This window comes from Pelodiscus sinensis, chromosome 8, assembly GCF_052426305.1.
Source record: "Pelodiscus sinensis isolate ZL-2025 chromosome 8, ASM5242630v1, whole genome shotgun sequence".
NCBI classification, from domain to species: Eukaryota; Metazoa; Chordata; order Testudines; family Trionychidae; genus Pelodiscus; species Pelodiscus sinensis.
The window spans coordinates 12,541,597-12,564,493 of NC_143059.1; the positions used below are offsets into that span (position 1 = coordinate 12,541,597).

The following is a 22,897-nucleotide window of genomic DNA, read 5'->3' on the forward strand; positions in this document are numbered from 1 at the left end:
TCTTTTCTCCACCCCCCCCCCCACACACACACACCATGCCACATTGAGACTCAGCATAGTGCTAAGGAATTAGTATCCATATCTGGGTGGGGGGGGGGGAACTGTTTTCATCTAAATTTTAAGAATTAACGTCTTAATAGGTGAAAATAGCAGCTAAATGCCTAACTCTCACTGATAGTGACACACTGACTTCCAATGGGAGTTAGGTCCCTAACTGTGATTTGGGGCTTTGAAAATCTCACTCAGTGGCTATAGATTTAAAGTTCATGAGTCTACCTAGACATAAATTTCCTGTTGTTCTTCAGGACGATTTCCATTGAAAGACACTGAGTTCCTGGGTGTGTTTTGGTTTTGCTTTGTTTGTTAAAAGGCAAACACCTTCCTGTGAAACAAATAGAATTTGGAGCTAAGACTACAGTCCTAGATGATTGAAACCAACCCAACAAATACTTTAACCCTCTTCTGAAAACAAAAACAGATAAAGAAAACAACAACTTATTGAGCAAAGCTACAATAATAACGCAGTGTAGGAAAATGATAGAGGAAAAAATAAGTGTACGCTACATTCTGCCACACATGAAGAACAACAGTTATCTAATAGCTGCTTTTAATGAGTTATATCAACAACTTTTTCAAGCTGAAAATTAATTATTTGCACTTTTTGTGCACCTCCAATGCAACCGCTTCACCTTCATTCCCACTGGATGGTGAGCTAACATTTGACCTTTATGATCGGAGCTGGTACACGCTCAACTTGCGCGAGGACAAACAAACAGAATTACTGAAGTGCTGACCAATGGGAAATTAAACAACCTGTCATTTTTAAAATTAAATTAGGGCATGTAAACTCCCGCAATGGGCCTATCCACTTGTTTAAATTAAATATGTACTTAAGTACATTGATGAACGGGGCCACAGTGCGCAGCACATTCCAACACTGACCCTTAAATCACTAGCACATGAAGAATTTGGCTTCATCTTGGTGGTCTCCCATTCAGATGATAATCAGGCTCTCTCTGCTTAACGTATGAGTTCGTAGACACCGTTGTTAGAAGTGCAGGCCATTAATATCTCCCACTCTGCAGATAAAGCACTGGTAAAATACAGCTGCAACCAGAATCACAAGTTGATTGACTTCAATATGAGCCAAGTGTTAACAGCCAGCCAGCTGTAAATCTACTTTCTTGCTTATACGAGTGCAGCCTAGGATTAGCACTCCCCTCCCCCCTCTTTGCCTTTATATATTTGCAGTGAAGAATTTTGAGAGGGTGCTGAATTTTTCTCCCCAAGAATTACTTAACTCACTCTTAAATAGACAGGCAAGGTTTTTCTGTGCCACCCACTTGACTTGTCTGTCTTAGGTGAGCAGCCAAGGGCTGTGTCCAGACTCCATGCCTCCGTCGACGGAGGCATGTAGATTAGCCAGATCGGAAGAGGGAAATGAAGCCGCGATTAAAATAATCGCGGCTTCATTTAAATTTAAATGGCTGCCCCGATCTGCCGATCAGCTGTTTGTCGGCAGATCGGGAGAGTCTGGACGCGATGCCCCGACAAAGAAGCCTTTCTTCATCGACACAGGTAAACCTGGTTTCACGAGGCTTACCTGTGTCGATGAAGAAAGGCTTCTTTGTCGGGGCATCGCGTCCAGACTCTCCCGATCTGCCGACAAACAGCTGATCGGCAGATCGGGGCAGCCATTTAAATTTAAATGAAGCCGCGATTATTTTAATCGCGGCTTCATTTCCCTCTTCCGATCTGGCTAATCTACATGCCTCCGTCGACGGAGGCATGGAGTCTGGACACAGCCAAGGTGAGCACCTCTCGGGACCAGGTAGGGTAGAACAAAACCGATTGCTTTTTGGATTAAGTATTTCTGTAGCGCCTGGCACTGGACAAACGAAAACGTGGGAAAGAAAAAGTGAAGCTTTCGTGTCACAAGGGGGAGTCATGTCTGTTTCTGGCCGTGCTTTCAGGATTGAAACAATACCTGGGCAGGGGAGCCGACAGCCACTCTGCGCCCCTTGGTGAGGTAGTAGGGGGCTGTCTCTGTGCTCCCAGAAGGGGGCAGGGCCTCAGGCAGAAGGGGTGAGGCTGGGGGGGCAGTCACCCTTTTGAATCACTGGCCCCCCAGGGCAGCTGCCCTCAGCTGTCGACAGGCCTGTACCTGGGAGAGGGAATGTGGTCAGGCTGGACTGACCACTGTGAAACTGGGCTTTGGGGTTGTATACTTGGGTCTGCCACCACCTTCACTGTGCCACTAAGCAAGTTACTTACTCCACATTTTCAAGGAGAGGCCATTAATTAATTTTCGGGTACCTAACACTTTTGATCGCCAACTTGGCTTGATTGTCAGAAGTGCTGAGGACAATGGGATATGCTGGTGTCCAGTGTCTCTGAAAATCCAGCTCCTCAAGTTTCATGTTGGTCTCTCAAAATTAATTGCTGAAAATTCTGACTTGGACAGACCTGCAGCAGCAGGTGCCCCACTGTAAAATGGACACACATGCGCCCTATCGGCATTTACCAGGGTTAGGGCTAGATCCTCCACATGGCTCCACCAGGCTGCATGCCACTGACCATAAGGAGTCCCCGGGGTAGTGGAGGAACGGTGTTGAGGGCACGTGTATTCTTTCACACACAGCCTTTCGAATGAGGTCAGGAGCACTACAGGGGTGTGCGCAAGGGAGGAGTAATGGTACCTAACTATGACCAGTAATAAATCCCCATTACAGGGGAAGCAGATTGTATGACTAATGACTCTCACACCATTGCAACTGTCAAAACAACCTGTCCTATGGTCATTAAAGAAGATATGAGCAAGTAGCTTCCTTGGTGTTCTCAGACTGTGGCCTCAACTAGGTATGTAAGCGACTATCTGATATAAGCACAAGCTTATCGGATAGTCGACTAGTGATGCGACTAGTCGCCCCCTCCTTGCTGCCTCTAAGAAAGGGAGCAGGAGCCAGTACTGAGGGGAGCCAGCGTCAAAGCCGGTTCCCCACCAGCACCGTCTCCATGGGGGGCAGGGGAGGGAAAGGCACGGTGGGAAACGGCGGAAGCGGGGACTGAAGCAGTCTCCACTCGCGCCGCTTCTGCTGCAATTCTGCTTTTGAAAGGTACAGGAGCCCCAGTACAGGGGGTTCCCGCACATTTCAAAGGCTGAGGCACCACAGGGAGCGCAGGGCCAGCGGGGGAGTGGTCTCACACTCCCTGAGGGGCTGCCGCTTTTGAACAGTTCAAAGGCAGAGGCACCCTTATAGACTAATCAAATAGTCGATGGAAATCCTCTCGACTATTCGATTAGTTAATTAATCCACATTTAACATCCCTAGTCGGAGCTGCTCTGCCTGGCGCTTCAGTAGAAAGTAATCGTTTGATAACCAGTTATTGAAAGGTGTTGGGAAGCAAGGATGGGCCCTTCCAGCAATTCTTCCCCTGTAAAGTGTTCCATCGACTGATGGTGCTGGCTTCAAAAGGGCTGGCTACAAATGCGCTGAAGATACTAGCTTTTAACTGCATCACTGCTCTGCTCCTAAGTCTTGGCAGACTGAGTTAAAGGACTGAATTTGCACGGCTGTCGTGCTCATCTGAAGCTTAAAAAGTGTTAGGGGTTCGTGCCCTGATATTAATCCATGAGCTCGTATTGCAGGGGACTGAAAGGGGGAAAGGAGTCCAGATGGATTTGAGCTCTCTCAAAGGTGCTGTCCCTTTAATGCATCATGCCCACCCAAGCGCTGTTGCTACATTTCAGCTGCCCTCCAAGCGCAGATGCATAGAATAGACAATGCTCCTTTTGCTACCTTTCTAGTACAAACTCAAACCAACAAACAATAACAAGCTTAACTGGCAAGACCTAGGAAGGGTTGCAGTGCCCAAAGCTGAGAGACGTGGTCAAGTATTCCAGTGCACATCAGAGGATCCCTGCATTGCTGTGGCAAATGCCCTTAATTTATTTGTTTGACATGCCTTTAATAATCATCCCCGGTCAATTCTCAATTGCAAAGGGTCAAAAGAATAATGTTTGAAGTCTTGGCAGCACTCAGACTGTGCATAGGCAGAACAGCAAGGCAGCATGTAGCGGCAGCTTCTGCATCGTGCAGCCTAGACAGTCTGGTTTTATTTATTTAAGTATTTCTCCCCTCCATTTCCTAAAAATAGAAGTGGTGGCCAGCTTGCAACCCAGTGTTAAATGCATCTATTCTGCTAGCACCTGACCCCTGCTTGGGAACGACGAGGAGGCGGGGGATGGGAGACACATACAAGATTTGCTCCTAAATAATGTGTCTGTGGAACGATCCTTTTAAAAAAAATAATCACTGCTTACCTTCTAGGCTGTTTAATGCATCCTCAGGATACATCCTGCAAATCCTTTTGAAGACGCCCCCATGTTCAGGGGCTAGAGTTTTTGCTGCCTATCCTTTGCTCTCCTTTCCCTGCAGTAACTTCTTATTAAAGGAAGGCTACCAACAGCTTGTAAATAACAGTCTCATGCTTTCAATCAAGCCAGAGCACTGAATGCCTTTGCTCTTGGTGTGTGTTCGGTGGCTCTGGAGTCAGGGGCCCCTTCATTAATGAGAATGGAATCTGTCCACCTTCTGAAATCTTTCAGCACTTCCTGGAGCTTGCCCGAGCCATATAAGTTGCCCCTGTGGCTGCTGTCCTATTGCTTTCTCACTTTCTGCCTTTCATCTCTTCAAAAATCAAATGTAAAAAAAAAAAAAAAAAATCCCTGCCACTGAGGATGGAAATCCAGGAGTTTCTGATCTTTATTTCTTCATTAGGAGACCACTTGTTAGTGGGGATTTTGTTTTGGAGAGAAACAAACCAGGCTGTAGGCGGAATGGAAATGCAGGGGGAGCCCCTCTGGAGAAACTAGGTGCATTTAAAATAAGATTCTATATAGATCTAAACCAGAATATGCATCATGTTGTTCAGATGTGTGTGCTCTGTGGGCTCAGACTCTAGTTTTGGTTCTCAGAGAACTCCATGGTTTCTATTCTTAGGCTTTTCACTCAAACCTTATCTCTTGGTTCACAGCCACAGAGTTTTGGTTTGAATGAGCCCCAAGAGCTGAATACAGAACTCCAGCAAAACAACTGCACTTTCCTGACTTGGCCCAACCCCTTGGGTGCGTCTAGACTGGCAAGATTTTGCGCAAAAGCAGCCACTTTTGTGCAAAAACTTGCCAGCTGTCTACACTGGCTGCTTGAATTTGTGCACGAACACTGACTTTGTAATGTACAAAATCAGTGCTTCTTGCGCAAATACTTTCACACTCCCGCTCGGGAAAAAGCCCTCTTGCGCAAGAATACTTGCACAAGAGGGCCAGCGTAGACAGAGAAGAACTGTTTTGCGCAAAACAGCCCCGATGGCTAAAATGAGAATCGGGGCTTTCTTGTGCAAAATCGCGTCTAGACTGGCCATGGATGCTTTTGTGCAAAAGCACTTTTTGCTCAAAAGCATCAGTGCCAATATAGACGCGCTTTTGCGGAAATACTTTTAACGGAAAAACTTTTCCGTTAAAAGTATGTCCGCAAAATCATGCCAGTCTAGACGCAGCTCCTGTGTTTTACACCCTTTCAATAATAAAATCTTCCCTGGATACTGAAAATTAGCCCATGACTGATGAAAAGCTTATGAACATGGCACACATTTGTTAATAAAACACGATGCCTGTCTTCCTGATTTTAGATTGCACTTCAAAATTATCATGCAGCTGGAATTATATGCCATATGAAAGCAGTACACTTATAATCCTGTTAAAATCTCTCTAAATTCAGTGGACATCTGTATGGCTTTTCCTTATCCCTAAAAAAAGAAAAAACCCAACAACAATCTTTTTCTGATTTTGCTTGTAACCTAAAAATTGAGGAACAATATTAGCCAAATGCCTGATAATTGGTTACTTGGGTGAAGTGTGATGGGAAAGCAACACGTGGGTAGGGTGATATATCACACTCAATGAATCTCTGATATTTTATCTGTCTCTGTGCTAAGGAAGAAAGTCATCCTTTGTTTTTCTATTCTATTCCATTCTGTGCATGTTGTGCCATACTATCTGAGCACTTGGCAGCAGGGGATTAAGTAATGTGGCTGCCCATCTGTAATGTGGGCTTTATTCTCTCATCTTCTCCCTAATGGGAAATGTCTTGGTTTAGGAGGGTTGCAGGATGGGTGTATGTGTATGGGGACAGGTTGCTATGGGATTAGAGAAGGCAAGATGGTGAAGTTGGTGATGGTCAGGTCCTTGGGGTTCTCTCCGTCTCTCTCTGCATAAACCTAACTATCAAGGAGATATTCTGCCGTGCATCATTTTTGAAGGGACTATAAGACTTGACCCTGTAAAATGCTGATCAGCCCTGTTGAGATGCAGGCTTGTTTGGCAAAACAGGATTGGGCCTGCATGCACATCGGTGTCACTGTCACAGTCACAGAGCTAAATCACTGTGATGCCTGTGTTCATAGAGTTGCAACTCTTTAAAATCCGTACCTCCCTTTTTCATAGCCCCTTGAAGAAATATTCAGTGTTGTTTATTTGCAAATGCTTCTGTTTAGGTTGTTATTTGGAAGAGGAAGGGGCGGGTTGGGAGAAACATTTTTTATAGTGAGATTTAGCTCCAGTGAGGGATTTCTGTTTATTTTTTTAAAACACAAGAGGAATTTCATTTGTCTCATTGAAAGAGCAGATCCTCCATTGCAAACTAACAGCTTTCCTCTGTCTCCAGGAGAAGCTGTTAGACTTATTTAATGTGCTTCCTTCACTATCAGTCACATTGACTATTGTTTGTGAGAGCCAAGGCTTTCAATGCGTATAGTCCAACCTTTACATTCAAGCAATTTATTAGGATGATTATTTCTGTGCTCTCTCACTCATCATCCTCTTCACCCCATAAAGAATGAAAAATGGAAAGCGATGGCATTTTCTTCTCTTGGTAAATAGGAATGTGTACTGGTGTCAGGTCTCCTCTGTCTGAGGGCAAAGGCTTATGGAATATAAATAAAATAACTCTTTAGGCCTGGAGCTGCAGCCCAAAAGCGTTCTACACCTCTGATGTTGGGGTGGGACAAAGATAGGCAACCCATCCGTTCTCCCAATCCTGGAGCTGCTGTGCATGGGTACAGCGCCCGACAGTAAGTTAGAGCAACCTGAAGGCTGCTCTAATTTGTGCACGATATCTATAGCCCCCAAAGGCCATTTTTGACAGGCATGCCCACTTCCTTCTACTATACCTCCTCCCCTTGTAGAAGCGCTTCATAGGGTGTCTACATCATCCAACGCTCCTCCATGGAGGGAAAATCCTCCTTTGTGTAGCCAGATGAGCCTAGCGTAGGGAGCTCCACACTGTTGGCATGGCACAATTGCTAATGAGGGAAGGATTCGTCCTCAATAGCGTGTGTCTCTGCTCTTTCCGCCCTTTTCTTTTTTCCCCTTTGGACTATCCTACCGAACTGGTGAGAGACAGGGCGAGCTGGGCAGAGGAAGAGGCAGAAACCCAGCAGTCTCTTCAGTCCTACTGGGCTGGGAAGGGGCCATCTGAAGAAGTGGGTTGTGCCCGCGAAAGTTCATACTATCATCTACATGTTTTGTTAGCCTTTAAGGTGCTGCTAGACTATTCATTCTTGTTTATGTTTTTTGAAAATAACATTGACTGCAAAGTTCTATTAGATATATCAAGTATCCTATAGATACTTTTTGCTAAACTAGCAAAGTACAACTGTTTGCTAAATTCTCTAGCTTCTTGGAATACAGAGTCCGAATAGTTTAATTCCTATTAAAGTCTATTCTCTTCCATAAGGGAAGGAGGGACCTTGTTTTGTCTAGCTGGGATCACAGAGGGCTTCTGCTACAACCTGACTCTGCCTGTTTGTATGCTGACAAGGGTGAGAGTGTATTCCTCAGAGATGAAGAGTGGGTCAGCCAGTCTAGTTAACCTCCTTTATCTGCCTCACCCTCCCAGCTGTAGGCAAGCAGTAGAAAATCCATACTCTTTCAGCACAAGTCTCAAAACTAGCTGTGGACGGCATTTAACTGTTCCATTTGTGGATCATCCGGTTTTTGATAAATTCTGCCAACCTAAAGGTCATTGTGCTGTCAATCATTTGAATATAGAACTTCTTTTTAAAAAAGAAGCCATGAAATAATTCTGGCTGGATTGGATCAAGCTATGGAGTGTTTAAAATAAAACTGTGTCATTGAGAACTTAATACTGGTAATTTTAGGGTTAAACTACTTTGCTTTATAATAAAACAATGCCTTCTGCAATTTGGAAGACAGTCCATTAGTCACATAAAGGATGAGTAACTCTCATTTCCTATATTGGTCAGTGGGGGAGGGCTAAAATAGGATACCCATGCTGATGCTAAAATAATGCAATCCCATAAAACAAATTAGGTTTTAGATAGACTAACCATAGCTTCAATATTCCTACTTTCTTGTCCTTTGGATAGTGAGTACAATTGTATTTATTTGTTTTTTTAAAGATTATCTTAAAAAATATTATATACATCCTTGGAAAATCTGGTCCATTTCTGGCCTATTTAACTAATCATTAGCTGTAATTAAATCTTTTTAAAAGAGTATTGCAGTATTCTGTTTTGAAATATAAATAATGATAAACGGTGTATGAATTTTCTGCTAATGCCATGCCATTCCACATCAGCACCATAGCAGCACAACCTTTGGTAGCTAGCCATCAACCCACATATTTTGACTTTCTAGGAAAAGTACTGTGTGATATTAAAACATTATATACTAACTAGCCAATTAGCCTGTCATAAGACTGGATTTTCAGGTCTCTCCTCCATGTCGGTCTTCTCTCCTGAGCCTCCGGTCTCTCGCTCCGTCTCTCTCTCTCTCTCCTCCTCCTCCTACTGCCTCCCCCCCTCTCTCTCTCAGCTCTCCTCCGCCTCCTGCCTCTCTGTCTGTCTCTCTCTTTCTCTTCTCCTCCCCCTCCTGCCTCTGACTCCGGGGACGGCAGAGCCCAAATGGCCGTTTGGGCTCCGCACTCCTTGTGCTGCATGGGGAGCGCGGAGCCCAAACGGTCACTTGCGGCACTTGCTCCCACTCAGCGGCCAGGATGAGCAGCACAGAAGTCAGTTGAGTGCCACGGAGGGAGACGAAGGGGGGAAGGGCGGGGCGTTGACGTTCACAGCCAGGGGGTGGGGCCTAGAGCTGCTGTCACACTGCACATCACCGCCCTGCCCCCCTTCACCTCCCGCCGTGGTGCTCGGCTGACTTTTGCGTCGCTCAGCCGGGCTGCTGTGGGGGTGCAAGCGGCCATTTGGGCCCCGTGCTCCCCATGCAGCACGGACCGCCCAGAGGGAACAGCCAGCATTTCAGCAACAGCACCGCCCAGAGGGAACAGCCAGCATTTCAGCAACAGCACCGCCCAGAGGGAACAGCCAGCATTTCAGAGTTACAGACTCAGACATTGGGCTACTATATATATGATTTAATCTCCAAGTCCCATGTTTTTTATTGAACAAGTTTCCTTACCTACTTTCTTCCTCTAGAGATTCAGTTATCTGAACTTTTGCATTTCCCACCCCTCCTATATGTGCTTCATTTTTTACAAGGAACTCTATAAAGTTATGAAAGGTGCTAGACTGAGAGCCCTAGAGACTTAAAACCTCTTTCATCCACAGAAATACCTGTACTGCAGATATTGACAGTTGTAAATATCTTTTCACCTGAGCTTCCAGTATTCTTCAACCCTGACCTGGAGACACCTCCTCTGCAAGTGAGAGAATAATTTTGTCTTCATGTCCATTTAAGCGGGGTGTGGTGTCTCTTGGACCTTCGAGGTGTTTGCTGCCCTAGCAGTGGTTTGACATACTCCCCTCACCCCACCTTGAAATATTCCAACATGCAGCTTTTTGAGCAAAAGCGTGAACAAAGGGCAAATCTGGCTCCTTTCGAAGCAGTGTTCCACCATGTATTGCACCAATAAAACTTGAAAAACACCCAATGCTTCTCCATGTATGTTTGGGAGGGGAGAGCAGTTCCATGCTAGTGAAGAGATAAGTGGGGATGTTCTTCCTTGAAAAATCTCTCCATTAATGTGACCAAATGATTAAAAATCCTCTGCCCTAGGCAATGTATAAACAGATACATTAAAAATCACACTAATTTGAGAAAGGGCTGTTCTACATTAGTTGGCCTCTTGCTGGGATTTCCTTGACACTTTATGGCTTAAAAAATAGTTGCAGGAGCTACCGCTGCAGTATTGTTTGTTGGAATGTAATGGAGGAACAGGAAAGGGACCAAAAATAGAACCTAATTTTCACAAGAGTACAGTGTGCAGAATCCAGGAGAGGGTCTGTTGAGAGCCTTGCAGTGGAGAGCTCACCTAGAGCCTTGGATACTAATGAAAAACCAAATATTTTTGGCTGATCAGGGAAGCTATTTTTCACAGCCTGTAAACAAAGCATAATAGTCAACCCCCCACACTTCCACTTATTTCCAGGCATTTCTCGAATGGTCACTAGTCTCAAGGTATGACCTTTAGTTTTTGGATAGAAAAGATGTTCCTTTTTATTGGATCTCAATTGAAATTGTCTGCAAGGTAATAACTTGGGGTATGTCTACACTACCCTCCTAGTTCGAACTAGGAGGGTAATGTAGGCATACCGCACTTGCAAATGAAGCCTGGGATTTGAATTTCCCGGGCTTCATTTGCATAAGCCGGGCGCCGCCATTTTTAAATCCCGGCTCGTTCGAACCCCGTGCGCGGCTACGCGCGGCACGGACTAGGTAGTTCGGAATAGGCTTCCTAGTCCGAACTACCGTTACTCCTCATTCCACGAGGAGTAACGGTAGTTCGGACTAGGAAGCTTAGTCCGAACTACCTAGTCCGTGCCGCGCGTAGCCACGCGGCACGGGGTTCGAACGAGCCGGGATTTAAAAATGGCGGCGCCCGGCTTATGCAAAAGAAGCCCGGGAAATTCAAATCCCAGGCTTCATTTGCAAGTGCGGTATGCCTACATTACCCTCCTAGTTCGAACTAGGAGGGTAGTGTAGACATACCCTTGGAGAGGCAAGAAGATACATCTATATCCCAGGATTTGTACAGAGAAAGAAGACACCTTATTTGAGTTTATCAGAGCCCGCAAGTAATCGCTAAAGGGTACAGACGCATCTTTGCCAAATAGCAGTAAAATTAAAGCAAGTTTAATTGAAATGAATCCATCAGTCAATTACTGCATTTCCTTTTTAAAGCCTTTTTTCCTATAGTCTTAAGTACAGTTATCGTCTATCTATTTTTCATTAGTAAAAAGCAAATGACCACAGCTAGGATTGCATGAAGAAATGAGATCTCTTCTTCCTGCATGTGAAAAAGCATGTTACCTACGTAAGAACAAAGCGAAGGAGATAGATCCTCCAAGCTGCTGCTACAGGGAGTAAAACAGTGGCTAAAAATAAGCTGAATGCTCAAAGTGGCCTACCCAAGTATTGGGGGGGGGGGGGATTTGGGAGGGAGCGGATTAATACATTTGCTGATTATCAATATTAAATTCTGTACTGTTTTCTTCTAAAAGATTATGCTCTTGGTGTACTGCCATGAGGTATAGGCAGCAGGAGAACAAGGACTGTGTATAACGTTCAGTTTGTCAAAACTAAAAAGGAACATGCAAACTACTTGTTCTGCCCCATGTTGCTTTAGCCTTTGATGTCTAAAGGGCTGGCACATTATGTGGAGTTTCCCAGCCTATTGCATACCATGCGCTCCATGTTACTGCGTGGGATAGGACGGCCTAACATAAATATAAGGGTTTATTACTAACTGCTAAGCTGTCATCTTTGTGCAGTAGTGTGAAGAAAAGGAGGAGGGGGAGACATTGGGAAGCTAACTCGCTCCCCCTCTTCTCCCCTCCAATACTAGCACTGGGTTCTTGTGATGTCAAATGAGTAGGAGTTCCACATGGGAGGCAGAGGCGGGTGGATGGGGGCTGACATTTTCAGAATGTGTTGCTTATGTTCCCGGTATTTCACGTGTGCCTACTCACGGTATTTACAGGGGCAGCCCCTGTGTGATAGAAACACGTTTTAAATGAATCTCTATTCTTTGAACTGCTTAAAGCAAGAACCTATTCAGCAGTTCACAGCGGTTCTTTGTGTGACAGATTTTGTAGCTCTGCAGGCACAGAGAAGCTGCTTCAGTGAAATGTGTGAGATTGTGGTTAGGATCCCAATATATTGAAAATATGAGCCGGTGAGCCAGGGCACTTGCCTTTGGCTAATCTCTAGAACAAACTACATACTGCACACCCCATCTGCACACCTCTATCAATGCAGCAGATCAGCTAAAACCAAATAAACTGTGGAGGACACTTGATACGCTACAAAACGTAGTGGACGATGTGTATGGCTTTCCCCTCCATTCAACTTAGGGGAGGGGTTGGTCGGCTGCATTTAAAAAAAATGACCGTGGTCATTCAAGTGTTGAGCAAAGAAGAAAAGGCTTGACTTTTTATGTTCATATTAGCAAGAGGATAAACCCTGGCTACCAAGAAGAGAATGTCATAACTTCATGTCAATTTCCAAACTGAAGGGTTAGGGGGCGTAGCTAGTAAAATGAGTCCCTGTGTATGTTACGTGATTTCAGTCATCTCCCTGAGTCATACATCTCAGGAACATCTGTTGTTGTTGTCCTCACTTTCAATTATGTTTTCCACTCCCCCATATTTCCCAGGGGACACAAAGGGTCGGGAGCAAGCTGAAAATGGGCCTCCGCCCTAATGTAATCAATATAGTGACAAACCTAATAAAAGAATCTCTGTCCTCTTGAAATCTCAGTGCACTTTGGAAGGTACGTTCCTAAAGGCTTTGACAAGGATGCTGATGTGGATGTCCTTAGGAGCGGGAGGAAGTTGTACAAGGGTGAGGAGATATCAGTAAGCGGCGGAGGATACTCTCCGCTCCATTAAGATTTGAGAGGTCAAAGCCAATGATCTTTTCTTGTATTTCAACATTAAATGAACCTTTAATAGCCATCCCTCTGCCTCTAAAACGGAAGCATTTCCAGCAGAACTGCTTATCACTTCAGACCTCTCAGCCTGCCAGCTTTTACATCATAGAGGGTAGTAAAGTAAAATTCCTATTGCACTATGATCCTTTAGACATTGGTTCAGTGGATTAGAAAGCATCCCGAGGCCTGAGACACATTGTACGTCCAGAACATAAAACTGTTGCCCCCAAGCGGGTCATTTGTACTGGGGCTTTCACACATGAGATATATGTCCCAAGCCACTTTGATTCCCTGTAATGGCTTTATATTTTATTCTGAATTGCCTCTTCCTGGAAACATATACAATAGATCACCTGCTGTACCAGTTAGTGACCCTTCTGGAGATGGAAGGGGAAGCCTTCTAGGATTTATCTACTGTCCTAGCTAGTTTTTGTGCCCTAGAAAGTTTTTTTCACCCTTCTAAGTCTGTGTCTGTCTGAATTTGCTGAGTGGTTTCTTCTGCTTCAGCTGCCTCCGTAGCCTGTTCCATACAACACACACAAGGACAAAGCTTGTATGTGGTCTCTATTTTTGTGCCCTTCTCTTCTTGAGGCAGTTGCCTTCCTGAGGTGTTTTTTTAGGACCACTTTCACTATGCTCAGATTTCTTTACCTCACTAGCAAGTGTATGTTCTTTTCCAATCATCCTAACTTCTCCATACTATTGCAGTCTTAGAAGCCCTTTGATTTGAGCTTTTCCCAGCTTCCAATATTGCTTTTGTTTTTGCTCTAACCGCAACCCAATTTCTTTACATGATCTCCTTTCCCTTTTGATGTACACTTCAGGATGAATGGGAACTACGTTAGTGTCAAATAACATATCATGTAGAAGTCTTAAAGCCTGTAAATTATTTTCTGTATACCCAGGAATTTTTTTGCCAACGCAAAATATAGTTCAAGAAACTACCACATCCTACTGAAAACCTCTATTCCTTTTGCTTTGACTAGCAATAATCTTTCAACTCTTTGGAGAAGTTTAACCAGTTCCTTCTCTTCATTCTGGAGCAATTACAGCTAAGTCCTTTAACTTGGAAGCATGCTGTTTCTGAATTTCACTTTGAATTACTAAGGCTTTTCTGTGCAAGAATTTTCATAAATTGCCCTGGAAATGTAAATAGTGGAGCAAAGCTGCCTTATTCTACCCATTAATCCTGCAATTACATGCTGTAGCATCTTTTTAGTTTTTTAATATGAATTTAAAACCCCTTTTCTGCCACCCCCACACATAACCAGTGCCCTAAGAATTATGGAAATGCCCGTAAAATCCAGGTTTTTGAAATCTACATGCCAGGCTTTGTAATTATGTCCTACTACTTTTCACTACCTCTCTTTAATAGGCTCCAAGCAATACAATATTTCATTAGTTCATTTGCAAATGGTTTCTCGAAGGGTCACATAACCCACATGAATCATGTCTACATACATCAATCAGTTGCAAGCATAATTAAACCTGGCTGAAAAAATGCTACCCTGTCTCACTCCAATGTCTCAGTATTTAATATTTCTGACATCGACTTCATTGCTGAAGACAGAAATGCCGGTTTTATCTGTTGTGACATCTTGCATTTACCATCCTGGCTATAATGATACCAATAAGATTCCACTTTTTCCAGACATGCTAAACCTCACAGGCCTGAACAATTACAACTCTCACATTCTAGCTAGTTTAATTTTTAGCGTAGCAATAACTACCATGATTTGAACTTACAGAAAACAATAATAAAATGTGCTTTGTTGTATGAACTATTTAAAAATGTATTTAATTGCAATTCAAATACCATGGTACTATTGATCCTCCAGTACTGTAAAAATCTACTTTCCTTTTTCTCTCGTTTCCTATGTCTACATAGACCACAGTGGAGCAGCTGAGATTTTGACTCAGGTAGAGCCATGGTAAACAGCCAGTTCTTTCTTAAACCCAATTTTATTAAACATAATTCTTCCTATTACATAGGCTAAATAGCCAGATGATTGCAAAACTCTCCATCTCCCACTGAGCTGTGAGGGAAGATACCACATTCAACGGTGCTAAACCTGCAGCTTCTCACCTATTAGAAATTGTGCTTTTCATTTGTCCACTTCATATTTGCACCATGCTAGAAAGAAGTTCTGACTAAAATCCTGGATCCAAAAGACTCCCCTAATTTTGGTTGGGGGGGGGGGGGATTCACAATATGAAGCTGGAGCAAAGTACACATTTTGGAAATAGCTCCCACTTTTGGAATAAACAGACTCCAAAACCTGGATCAAAAGACAGCTGGCACACTGGTGTTTGAAAGCTGAAACTCAGTTTTGATCCCCTGGCACCTCTGTTCATTGTGTACAATTTCACACCTCAGTGCACAAACACACTCGCTCACTCAGTGACTGTTCCTTGCAAATCAGTATTTCTTTTCTGTATTGTAATCTGGACAACACATTGACTTCAAGCAGGAAAGGGAATTTTATAAGAATCATAACATAACGTAGACTTGGTTTCCATTTCTTTACAACACATTTTCATGGAGCGTCTGCTATTCAGCTTTTCTCATGGTTTCATCAATGAGATGACCCTCCAGTACAGCCGGTGAATTAAGAAGTGACATCAGTGATTTTAATTGCACTTTATATGATATGTTATTAAGGTATCTGATATGAATGGTGTACTACCTGCTTCACCAGAGAAAAGATGGAGGTTGTGCCATCACTGTTGTAGGCTCTGTGGCAACACACGAGTATAGTCTTTGTATTCATCTCCTAGAACCGTAGCAGTATATGACAGCAGAATATACAAAGGCACAGCATTGTGTAAAACTTACCTGAGTCTCAAGAAACATTTCTTCTTGTAATGAGGAAGCTCAATGGTTGTGTCTGTCCCTTTTCTCTACTGCCACAGAATAGATTTTGTTTTATTTCTTGCCCGTCTCACATCTTCTGTATCAAGCCAAAGCGCATTAGGGAGTGATGTGAGCTCTTGTTTGTTTCTCTATAATTATAGCCCGGAAAAAAACTGAAAGTATTGCGTAGGAGGAAACCATGACAGCCACAAGCTTCCACTACGTAGCGATCACGTGCCTCACTTTGTGGGTAATAGTTGGGAACTTCCAATTCTGCCGCCGTGTGCTTGTATTGTAAAACTGAAATGAAATCACACTGGCTGAACCATTGTGAGAATGCAAGAATTGCCCTACAGCGGTCCATCTAATGCAGTTACCTATCTCAGACAGCACAGTGATAGGCAGATAGGAGGCAATCTGCCCCCAGAGAAAATTTCCTCCTACCCCACAGCACTGAGAAGTTGCCTCTTGGCCATTTTTCCCATCATTCTTGTTTGTCTTTTCAGCCATAGATTTTCCCAAATGTTTGTTCCTCAATTAACAAACAGAACCAAACAGAACCAAGAGAGAAGTTCAATACCGATCATGGAATTATGGGTGCAAGGGACCCAGATTCAGTAATGGTGAATCCATTGACATTTTCAATTGGCCATTATTGTTGTTTCGTCCATGGTAGTGTCCTTAATATGATCAGCACTTTCCAGAGATTCAAGAACAGATCGGAATCACAATAACAGCACAGACTGTAAGCTCTTTGTGGCAGGGTCCATCTGTTCGTGCTGGGTTTGTACAGTGCCTGGCAGAATGGGGTCATGGTTTTGGACTAGGTCTGCTAGGCACCATGGTAATATCAATAATAATTACGACTGCTGATAAAGTATGGTTGCTGCCTGGAGGAGTTCACAGTCTAAACATGGATGGACAGGCAAGTGTATGAGTCAGGAAAACAGAATAACAAATTTGGTAAGACTCGCAATGGGCAGCATTACAGAACTGGGCATTTGCAAAAGATGCAGTGAAGAGGGAGGAATGTTTGCAGATGATTTCAGCACTTGACCTGAAGCTTGATAAGTGTGTGTTTGTGGCAGGAGGGAAGGGAGAAAAGTATTTATGTAGGGACCTAAAGAAAGTGACTTGTAGATACTGGATAAGGAGTCTATGGGAAGAACGTGATCAAAATAATGGGACAGAAAATATTTACTTTTATTAGCAATGTGCATGTCTGAGAGGGCAGAAATGTGGGCATTTAAGTAGGCAGGTAAAGATAACAATGTGTGAACAGGAGATCCAGCCATGGGAATGGGAAGAAAAGGGCAGATGGTAAGGAGCAAGAATCAGGAATATGAAATTTCAGAGTGAGCTATTGCCATTCTGCAACATCCATTCTGTGTAACCTTTTTTCGAAAAAAACTTCCCCTACATCTAGATTGCTGCCGCATCCTTTTGAAAGTAAATCAAAAGAACGTGGCAGTTTTTTCAACTGCAGAAAACCTTGTTTTATGAAGAATAATGCCTTTTTTCGAAAGTGCTCTTTCAAAAAAAGGCGCTATGTAATGCAAACTGTGCTTTTTTGAAAGAGAACATCCAAACTGCCTGGGTGCTCTCTTTCGAAATAGCGGCTTGCTGGTTGTAGTCTAGACGCTCTTTTTCGAAAGTGGCTTTTTCAAAAGTATCTTTTGAAAAAGCCTCTTTTGAAAGAGGCTCGCAGTCTAAACATAGCCCTAGTGTCTGAATTCATTTTCAGTCAAATCCAGCCGTCCTCTCTGAGATTTCTTCCCGGTCAATTTCTTATAGCAATCTAGCCCATATAGGTAGTTTCAGGTTAGAAAGAAACTGTAACATAAACAGTATAATGCAAAATAGTACTTACTTTGCATTTCTTTACAGCAGCATTGCACAGTGGTTCTGCCATCCAGCCTTTCCCAGTAGGTGGACTTCCAGCTATTTCACTCTCTGATTTTTGTCATGAGTCTTGCGGCGTTCCCCTTAAAATGAGGTGGGCAATGGATTACTATTCAGAACATGTTATTGGTTCCCTCTGACTTCCCTTTAATGGTGGTGTCAGAATAGCTTTAACATGCACAATTCTTGGGAAATGAGGACCCCGAATAAAGTGGATCAGAAGGAAAGGGTAACAGGAATCAAGAATAAAAATGGGCTTGGAGGAACAAAAGTGGCATCTGATAGTGACTACAAAGTTAAAGTGATTATATGGCTTGCTCATCAGGATCTCTCACAACGCCTTGGACTCTGGACATTCCCTTAATGAGAAGAAGTATGTTAATAAAGGCAGCAGTAGGATTTACTCTTCATATTCCTTGGAAAGTACCATGGATCTTTAAGGGAAAATGGTAGCAGAATCCTATCTCATTGGAAAGATGAATCAATCACTACACTTCATTTTTTTAAATTTAAAAGAGTGATATAATGGAAAGAGACAAACGAGAAACCATGACTTTGAGACCTTATCAAGGTAGATTATGACTGAGAAAATGCAAGTCCCACTAGAAACCATTGCAAAACAGATGGGTTTAAAATTATTTTAAGGTAGAGAAAGAGAGAGAATGTACCTTTAAAAAATTAGGAGCTGTTTGATTTTCACTGGGTTCTAACTGGGCTTGCGTTATTAGCATAGGACTTGATGGGAAATCCAGTGCTAGTACTGATTGAAGATGGCAACCTTCATGAGAGAGAGGATGAGTTTTTTACATGGAAAAGGTGGGTATTTTGAACCATTATTTTTAAAATAAGCAATGTACATATTTAGTCTTACGAGCTAATCAAACAGTTAGACAAATGTACTTTATGTATGTGAGCCGTTACGTTGTGTTCACCTGTCTAGGTGTTTTCAGGAGCATGGCCTTTTTTAGTAAATATTTTCTGTTCTCTGAGCTATTACAGAAAAATCACTGTAGTTTTCCTTTAACATCCACTTGTATGCTCATCAGAAACAAAGGAATCTCATTTACTACGTGTCATAATACCCTCCAAATCTAGCTGAGAATAAAAGGCAACAGCTTTTTAGGTAGTCCATTTTTGAAGTGAAAAACACCACATTCTTGGTTCACATCTCCAGTCCATTGGAATAAAGATTTTAGTGAGGTTCCCCCTACAATGAGGCATGGTAAGGAAATTTTATTTTTGACTCTTTGGCTCAGAGTCAGAAGCTTCAGTGAAGCATTCTGACCTTCCTCAGCTGCACGTGAATAAGAGATCTTTTGGAAATATTCCTCAATCCCCTACTGTGCCAGGGAAATGTGGGTGTTCTCCTTAAAGTCCTGCTTCTACATTACTTGAATTGCAAAAAATCAACAGTTATTGAACAAATATCTCAAAGTGTTATAGGACATATAGGGAGGGCAGTGCTCAATGAACTTATAGACCAGAACATGAAGGCCAGTGAGGCCTAACTAAATCCAGTGAGGCCTACTTAAATCCAGTGAGGCCTACATTTTCAAAGTTGACTTGCAATTGCTTCCCTTGGGCTTCATTTTCAGAGAACTGTTGCTCAGCATTTCTTGGAAACAACTTCTTGAAGATGGATGCTCAGAATAATCAGTCCTCTATGGGAAAATGGTGAATGTGACAGGATAACCCAAGATTCATCTGAACTGCAGCTGGGAGTGTGCGTTCCAGCTCAGCTACAAAGACAGACTAGCTCTGTAATAACTAATAGTCTAAAAATAGCAGCGTACCTGGGGGCAGCATAAGCAATAGCTTGGGTTAGCCCCTAATTACAAACCCATCCAGACTTCATGGGCACATATCAAGTGGCTACTGAGAGCTACCACACACGCCACTCCCAGCTTGCCAGCTACACTGCTATTTTTAGTGTGCTAGCCCAGGCTGAGTAAGCATATGTCCTGTCTACCTGAGCTCCCAGATGCAGTGTAGTTGTGCCGATACACACAACTGATACCGATTATTCCTTGATTTTCATTGCCCCATGGGGAAGGAAATGCAATGAGTAGGTGAAGCTCTTGAGAAGTGAGCATAAATTGGATAAGCTCTGTCACTTCTAATAATGTAAGGTGTTATCAGTTACCTAGGTAAAGAAATACTTTACAGCACAGGGTTTTTAAACTGATAATGTCACTTGAACAGCTGCAAATCATGCATCATTGGGGTGAAGATGGATTCCATAATAGAAAAATTAGAGAATTGTGAGTCTGGTCCTGATTGAGAAGAACATCTGTAGTGCATACGAATCAGGCAGTTTCCCTTTAAATAGTCTGGAAATTGTCTGGTTGGCCTCTCTCTTCTGTTGCACCAACCAGAACCTAAAAGAGGAGCAGTTTATATATGTAGCTAAGACTTGTATATTAGTTTCTACAGAGGTTTTGACTGGAATCCAGTGGTGATCTCCCAGTTGAGGCTCCATACTATTTCTGATGCTCTGTAGAGTGCACAGACAGCACACGATTTCTCTTCAGAAAATCCCCCAAGCACAGGTTCATTGTAACCAAAACTGTTGGTGAGATGGTGTTGGGTTTGAGGGAAATCAGATATTTTTGGTTAAAATTTTTTTTATTTAGTTGGACTGAAAAGTTTTGATAGTTAAACCAAACCTCTTGGCTTGTTAAAACATTAGTAAATATACAAATCTTTAAAGGAAAAAGTGTGACAGTCAAAATGAAATGACCCAAACTCATTTTTTTTCAGATTATGAAAGTTTTTGTGATGTTGACTTTTTTCACCTTGGTTCAAGAGAGGAAAAGATTTCAAAGGTCAAAAACTCTCCTGGAACAGTACAACTGTTTCTGCTCTACTCTGCATAAAACCCACTGAAGGAACCACTTTATGTATTTTCCTGAATTGGGGTGAACTTAGGTCTCAGGAAAGAATTTAAGAGGGTTTCCCAGGAATGACAATGGCATACGCACTATTGGCTCCTTCCATCACAGGTTATCATTTCCCTATCTTCATGCAGATGCCAAAAAGGCTTTTATGAAAGTGGACCAATATTGGATTTGCTTGAGAACCAGTTAGGTGTTAGGGTCAAATTCTACTCCCAATGAAGTCAAAGGGAAAGTTCCTCCTGACATCAGGGAAAACAAGATTTGGCCCACAGCAATGGCAGTACTGTGGATTAGACAAAATAAATGAAGTGAATTCAACAGTTCTTCTGTCACTTTGTACTCCACCTCTTTCAACCACATATTATGCTTTAAACCGCTGCTTAATCTGTCTGAGCTTGGTTTGTCAGGAAACAGGCACAGACCGTACAGGGCCAACCTACAGGGCAACTTAAAAATATGCAGGCAGCCAGTTTCTCCTTTTTTATTTATAGAACTATTTCCTGATAGCACCAATGATGAAATAGACCACTGTATATTTAAAACAGGGGGAGGAGCCACCCTCTATTTTGTGTAGTGGAACAGATAAGTGGGAAATTGTTTTGAAGAAGTGGGAAATTACAGTAGAAGTAAAATTTCTCATGGTTTTTTACACTATTCATCTAGAGAATGTGTGTGTTTTTTTGAGAGGGGGATTACACAAGAATCTACTGAAACGCAAAATAAGCTGCTGAGTTGTGGGGGGATTTTTTTAGGAGTAGGAATTGACAAGAGTAATTGGTACCAAAGAGAAATTACACCAGCGACACTTTTTCTTGTCAAGATGCTAAGCTAACATGAAATTAATGTCACAAAATATAGCTTTGAAAATGCACAAGTGGTGTTTATTGTTGAGAGCAGACAGATTTTTTTTTTTAATATACAGGAACTGTAAAAGTTTTAAAATAAGTACTGCCCTTCCCATGAGAGCTGTTACACTGCAGGACTGTAAACCAAAATGTGACTCAAGTAGATTGAGCTATGATTAATACTTCCAGTTGTTAATGGTGAAATGGGCTAGGCCTATTTTTCACCACTCGCTTGGAATTCTCTGCTTTTAAAAAGGACATTGTAAAGGCTGGGTACTTTACTTTTTTAGTTTTTTGAACACTTTGTGAGGATGGTGAATTATTGTCAAAGGGAGACTGGTACATGATTTTAGTGATGGTGTTTCTGCACTTTGTTTGGTGGAGTATTATCATGAAGCTATGCCAAGGGCTCTTAGAGAATATAAGCAGGCATCCCCCTTTTTAAAAATGTGGATGTGTCTTCATATCACACTTTCTCCTTGAAGTTTATAACCACTCAGAAGCTTAACACTAAAATTTGTTGCCTCAGTGCCAACCTTTCCCCTATTTAGGCACTGGATTGTTAATGTGGGTTTACTCAGCGGTGTGGGGCCATTGGTTTTGTGGTTGTTATTAAAGAGAAAAGCAATATGTTTTAGGGGAAAGGGATGAGGAGCCAGGAGAGGAAGGCCACGTAAAATTTGACAGGATGGGAAAACTTTCTGAGCTAGCTGAGGAGCGGTGAGCAATCCACCGTTGAAGCACAGACTTATGGGTAGGCAGCTAGGAGATCAGCATGGTATGAACGACCAAAAGCCCAGCAGTTGATTGGAATGTTAAAGGCCCACAAAATGTAGGTCTATTGAGCTGCTTTTCAGCCCTTGCTGGTTGCTATTGGAGAAGTGGCCACTGGGAGTAGCTGCAATAATAGAGACACTAGTATGATGGGAGTTTGGCTGTAATACACCTAGGATAGTGGATAAACAATGGTAAAAATGGTGGATTTCAGATTGCTAAGGGACTAGAAGCAATGCCTGTGACACTTGTCTTAACCTCCCCTACAGCACTTGTCAGTTTGAAACAAGATTTTTCTGTGGGTGGGACTTGCTTTGGCCTTTACAGGGTACTGCTTCCCTGTGCCACTGGTGGTGCTTTGGTTACAGACCCACAAAAAGCACACTGGTGTAGGCACCTGTGCCACACGCAGAGAGTCTAGTGCTACCCGCTATTTTTCAGTCAGGTTGCTCCTTTTGCCTGCTGCATCCATGGTATACTAAGATGTTAGAATGATGTGGTGCAATACAGACCCAGTGGAACTTTGGACACCATGAAAACTGGTCTTGCTGAAACAAGTCCTAGCAGATGGCCGCACGAGAGTCTGTAGGCCCTGCTGGGTAAAAAGTTGCTCTTAGAACATGGGTTGTTGAACTCTGCAACAAAAAGAGAGCCAAG

General features: G+C 42.9%; 1 protein-coding gene across 2 annotated transcripts in view; it reads right to left on the reverse strand.

Moving 5' to 3' along the window:
- Positions 1-22,897, reverse strand: part of RASGEF1A (RasGEF domain family member 1A) — a 283,710-nt gene that overhangs the window by 55,807 nt on the left and 205,006 nt on the right. Inside the window, exon 2 of one of the 2 annotated variants that reach the window (XM_006129935.5) lies at positions 17,693-17,807. In XM_006129935.5, the coding sequence (XP_006129997.2) occupies positions 17,693-17,734 (42 nt within the window). In that variant the 5' untranslated portion in view covers positions 17,735-17,807. Of the gene's footprint in view, positions 1-15,804; positions 15,962-17,692; positions 17,808-22,897 lie in introns of those variants that run through there. The other variant, XM_075934780.2, reaches the window with a different exon arrangement.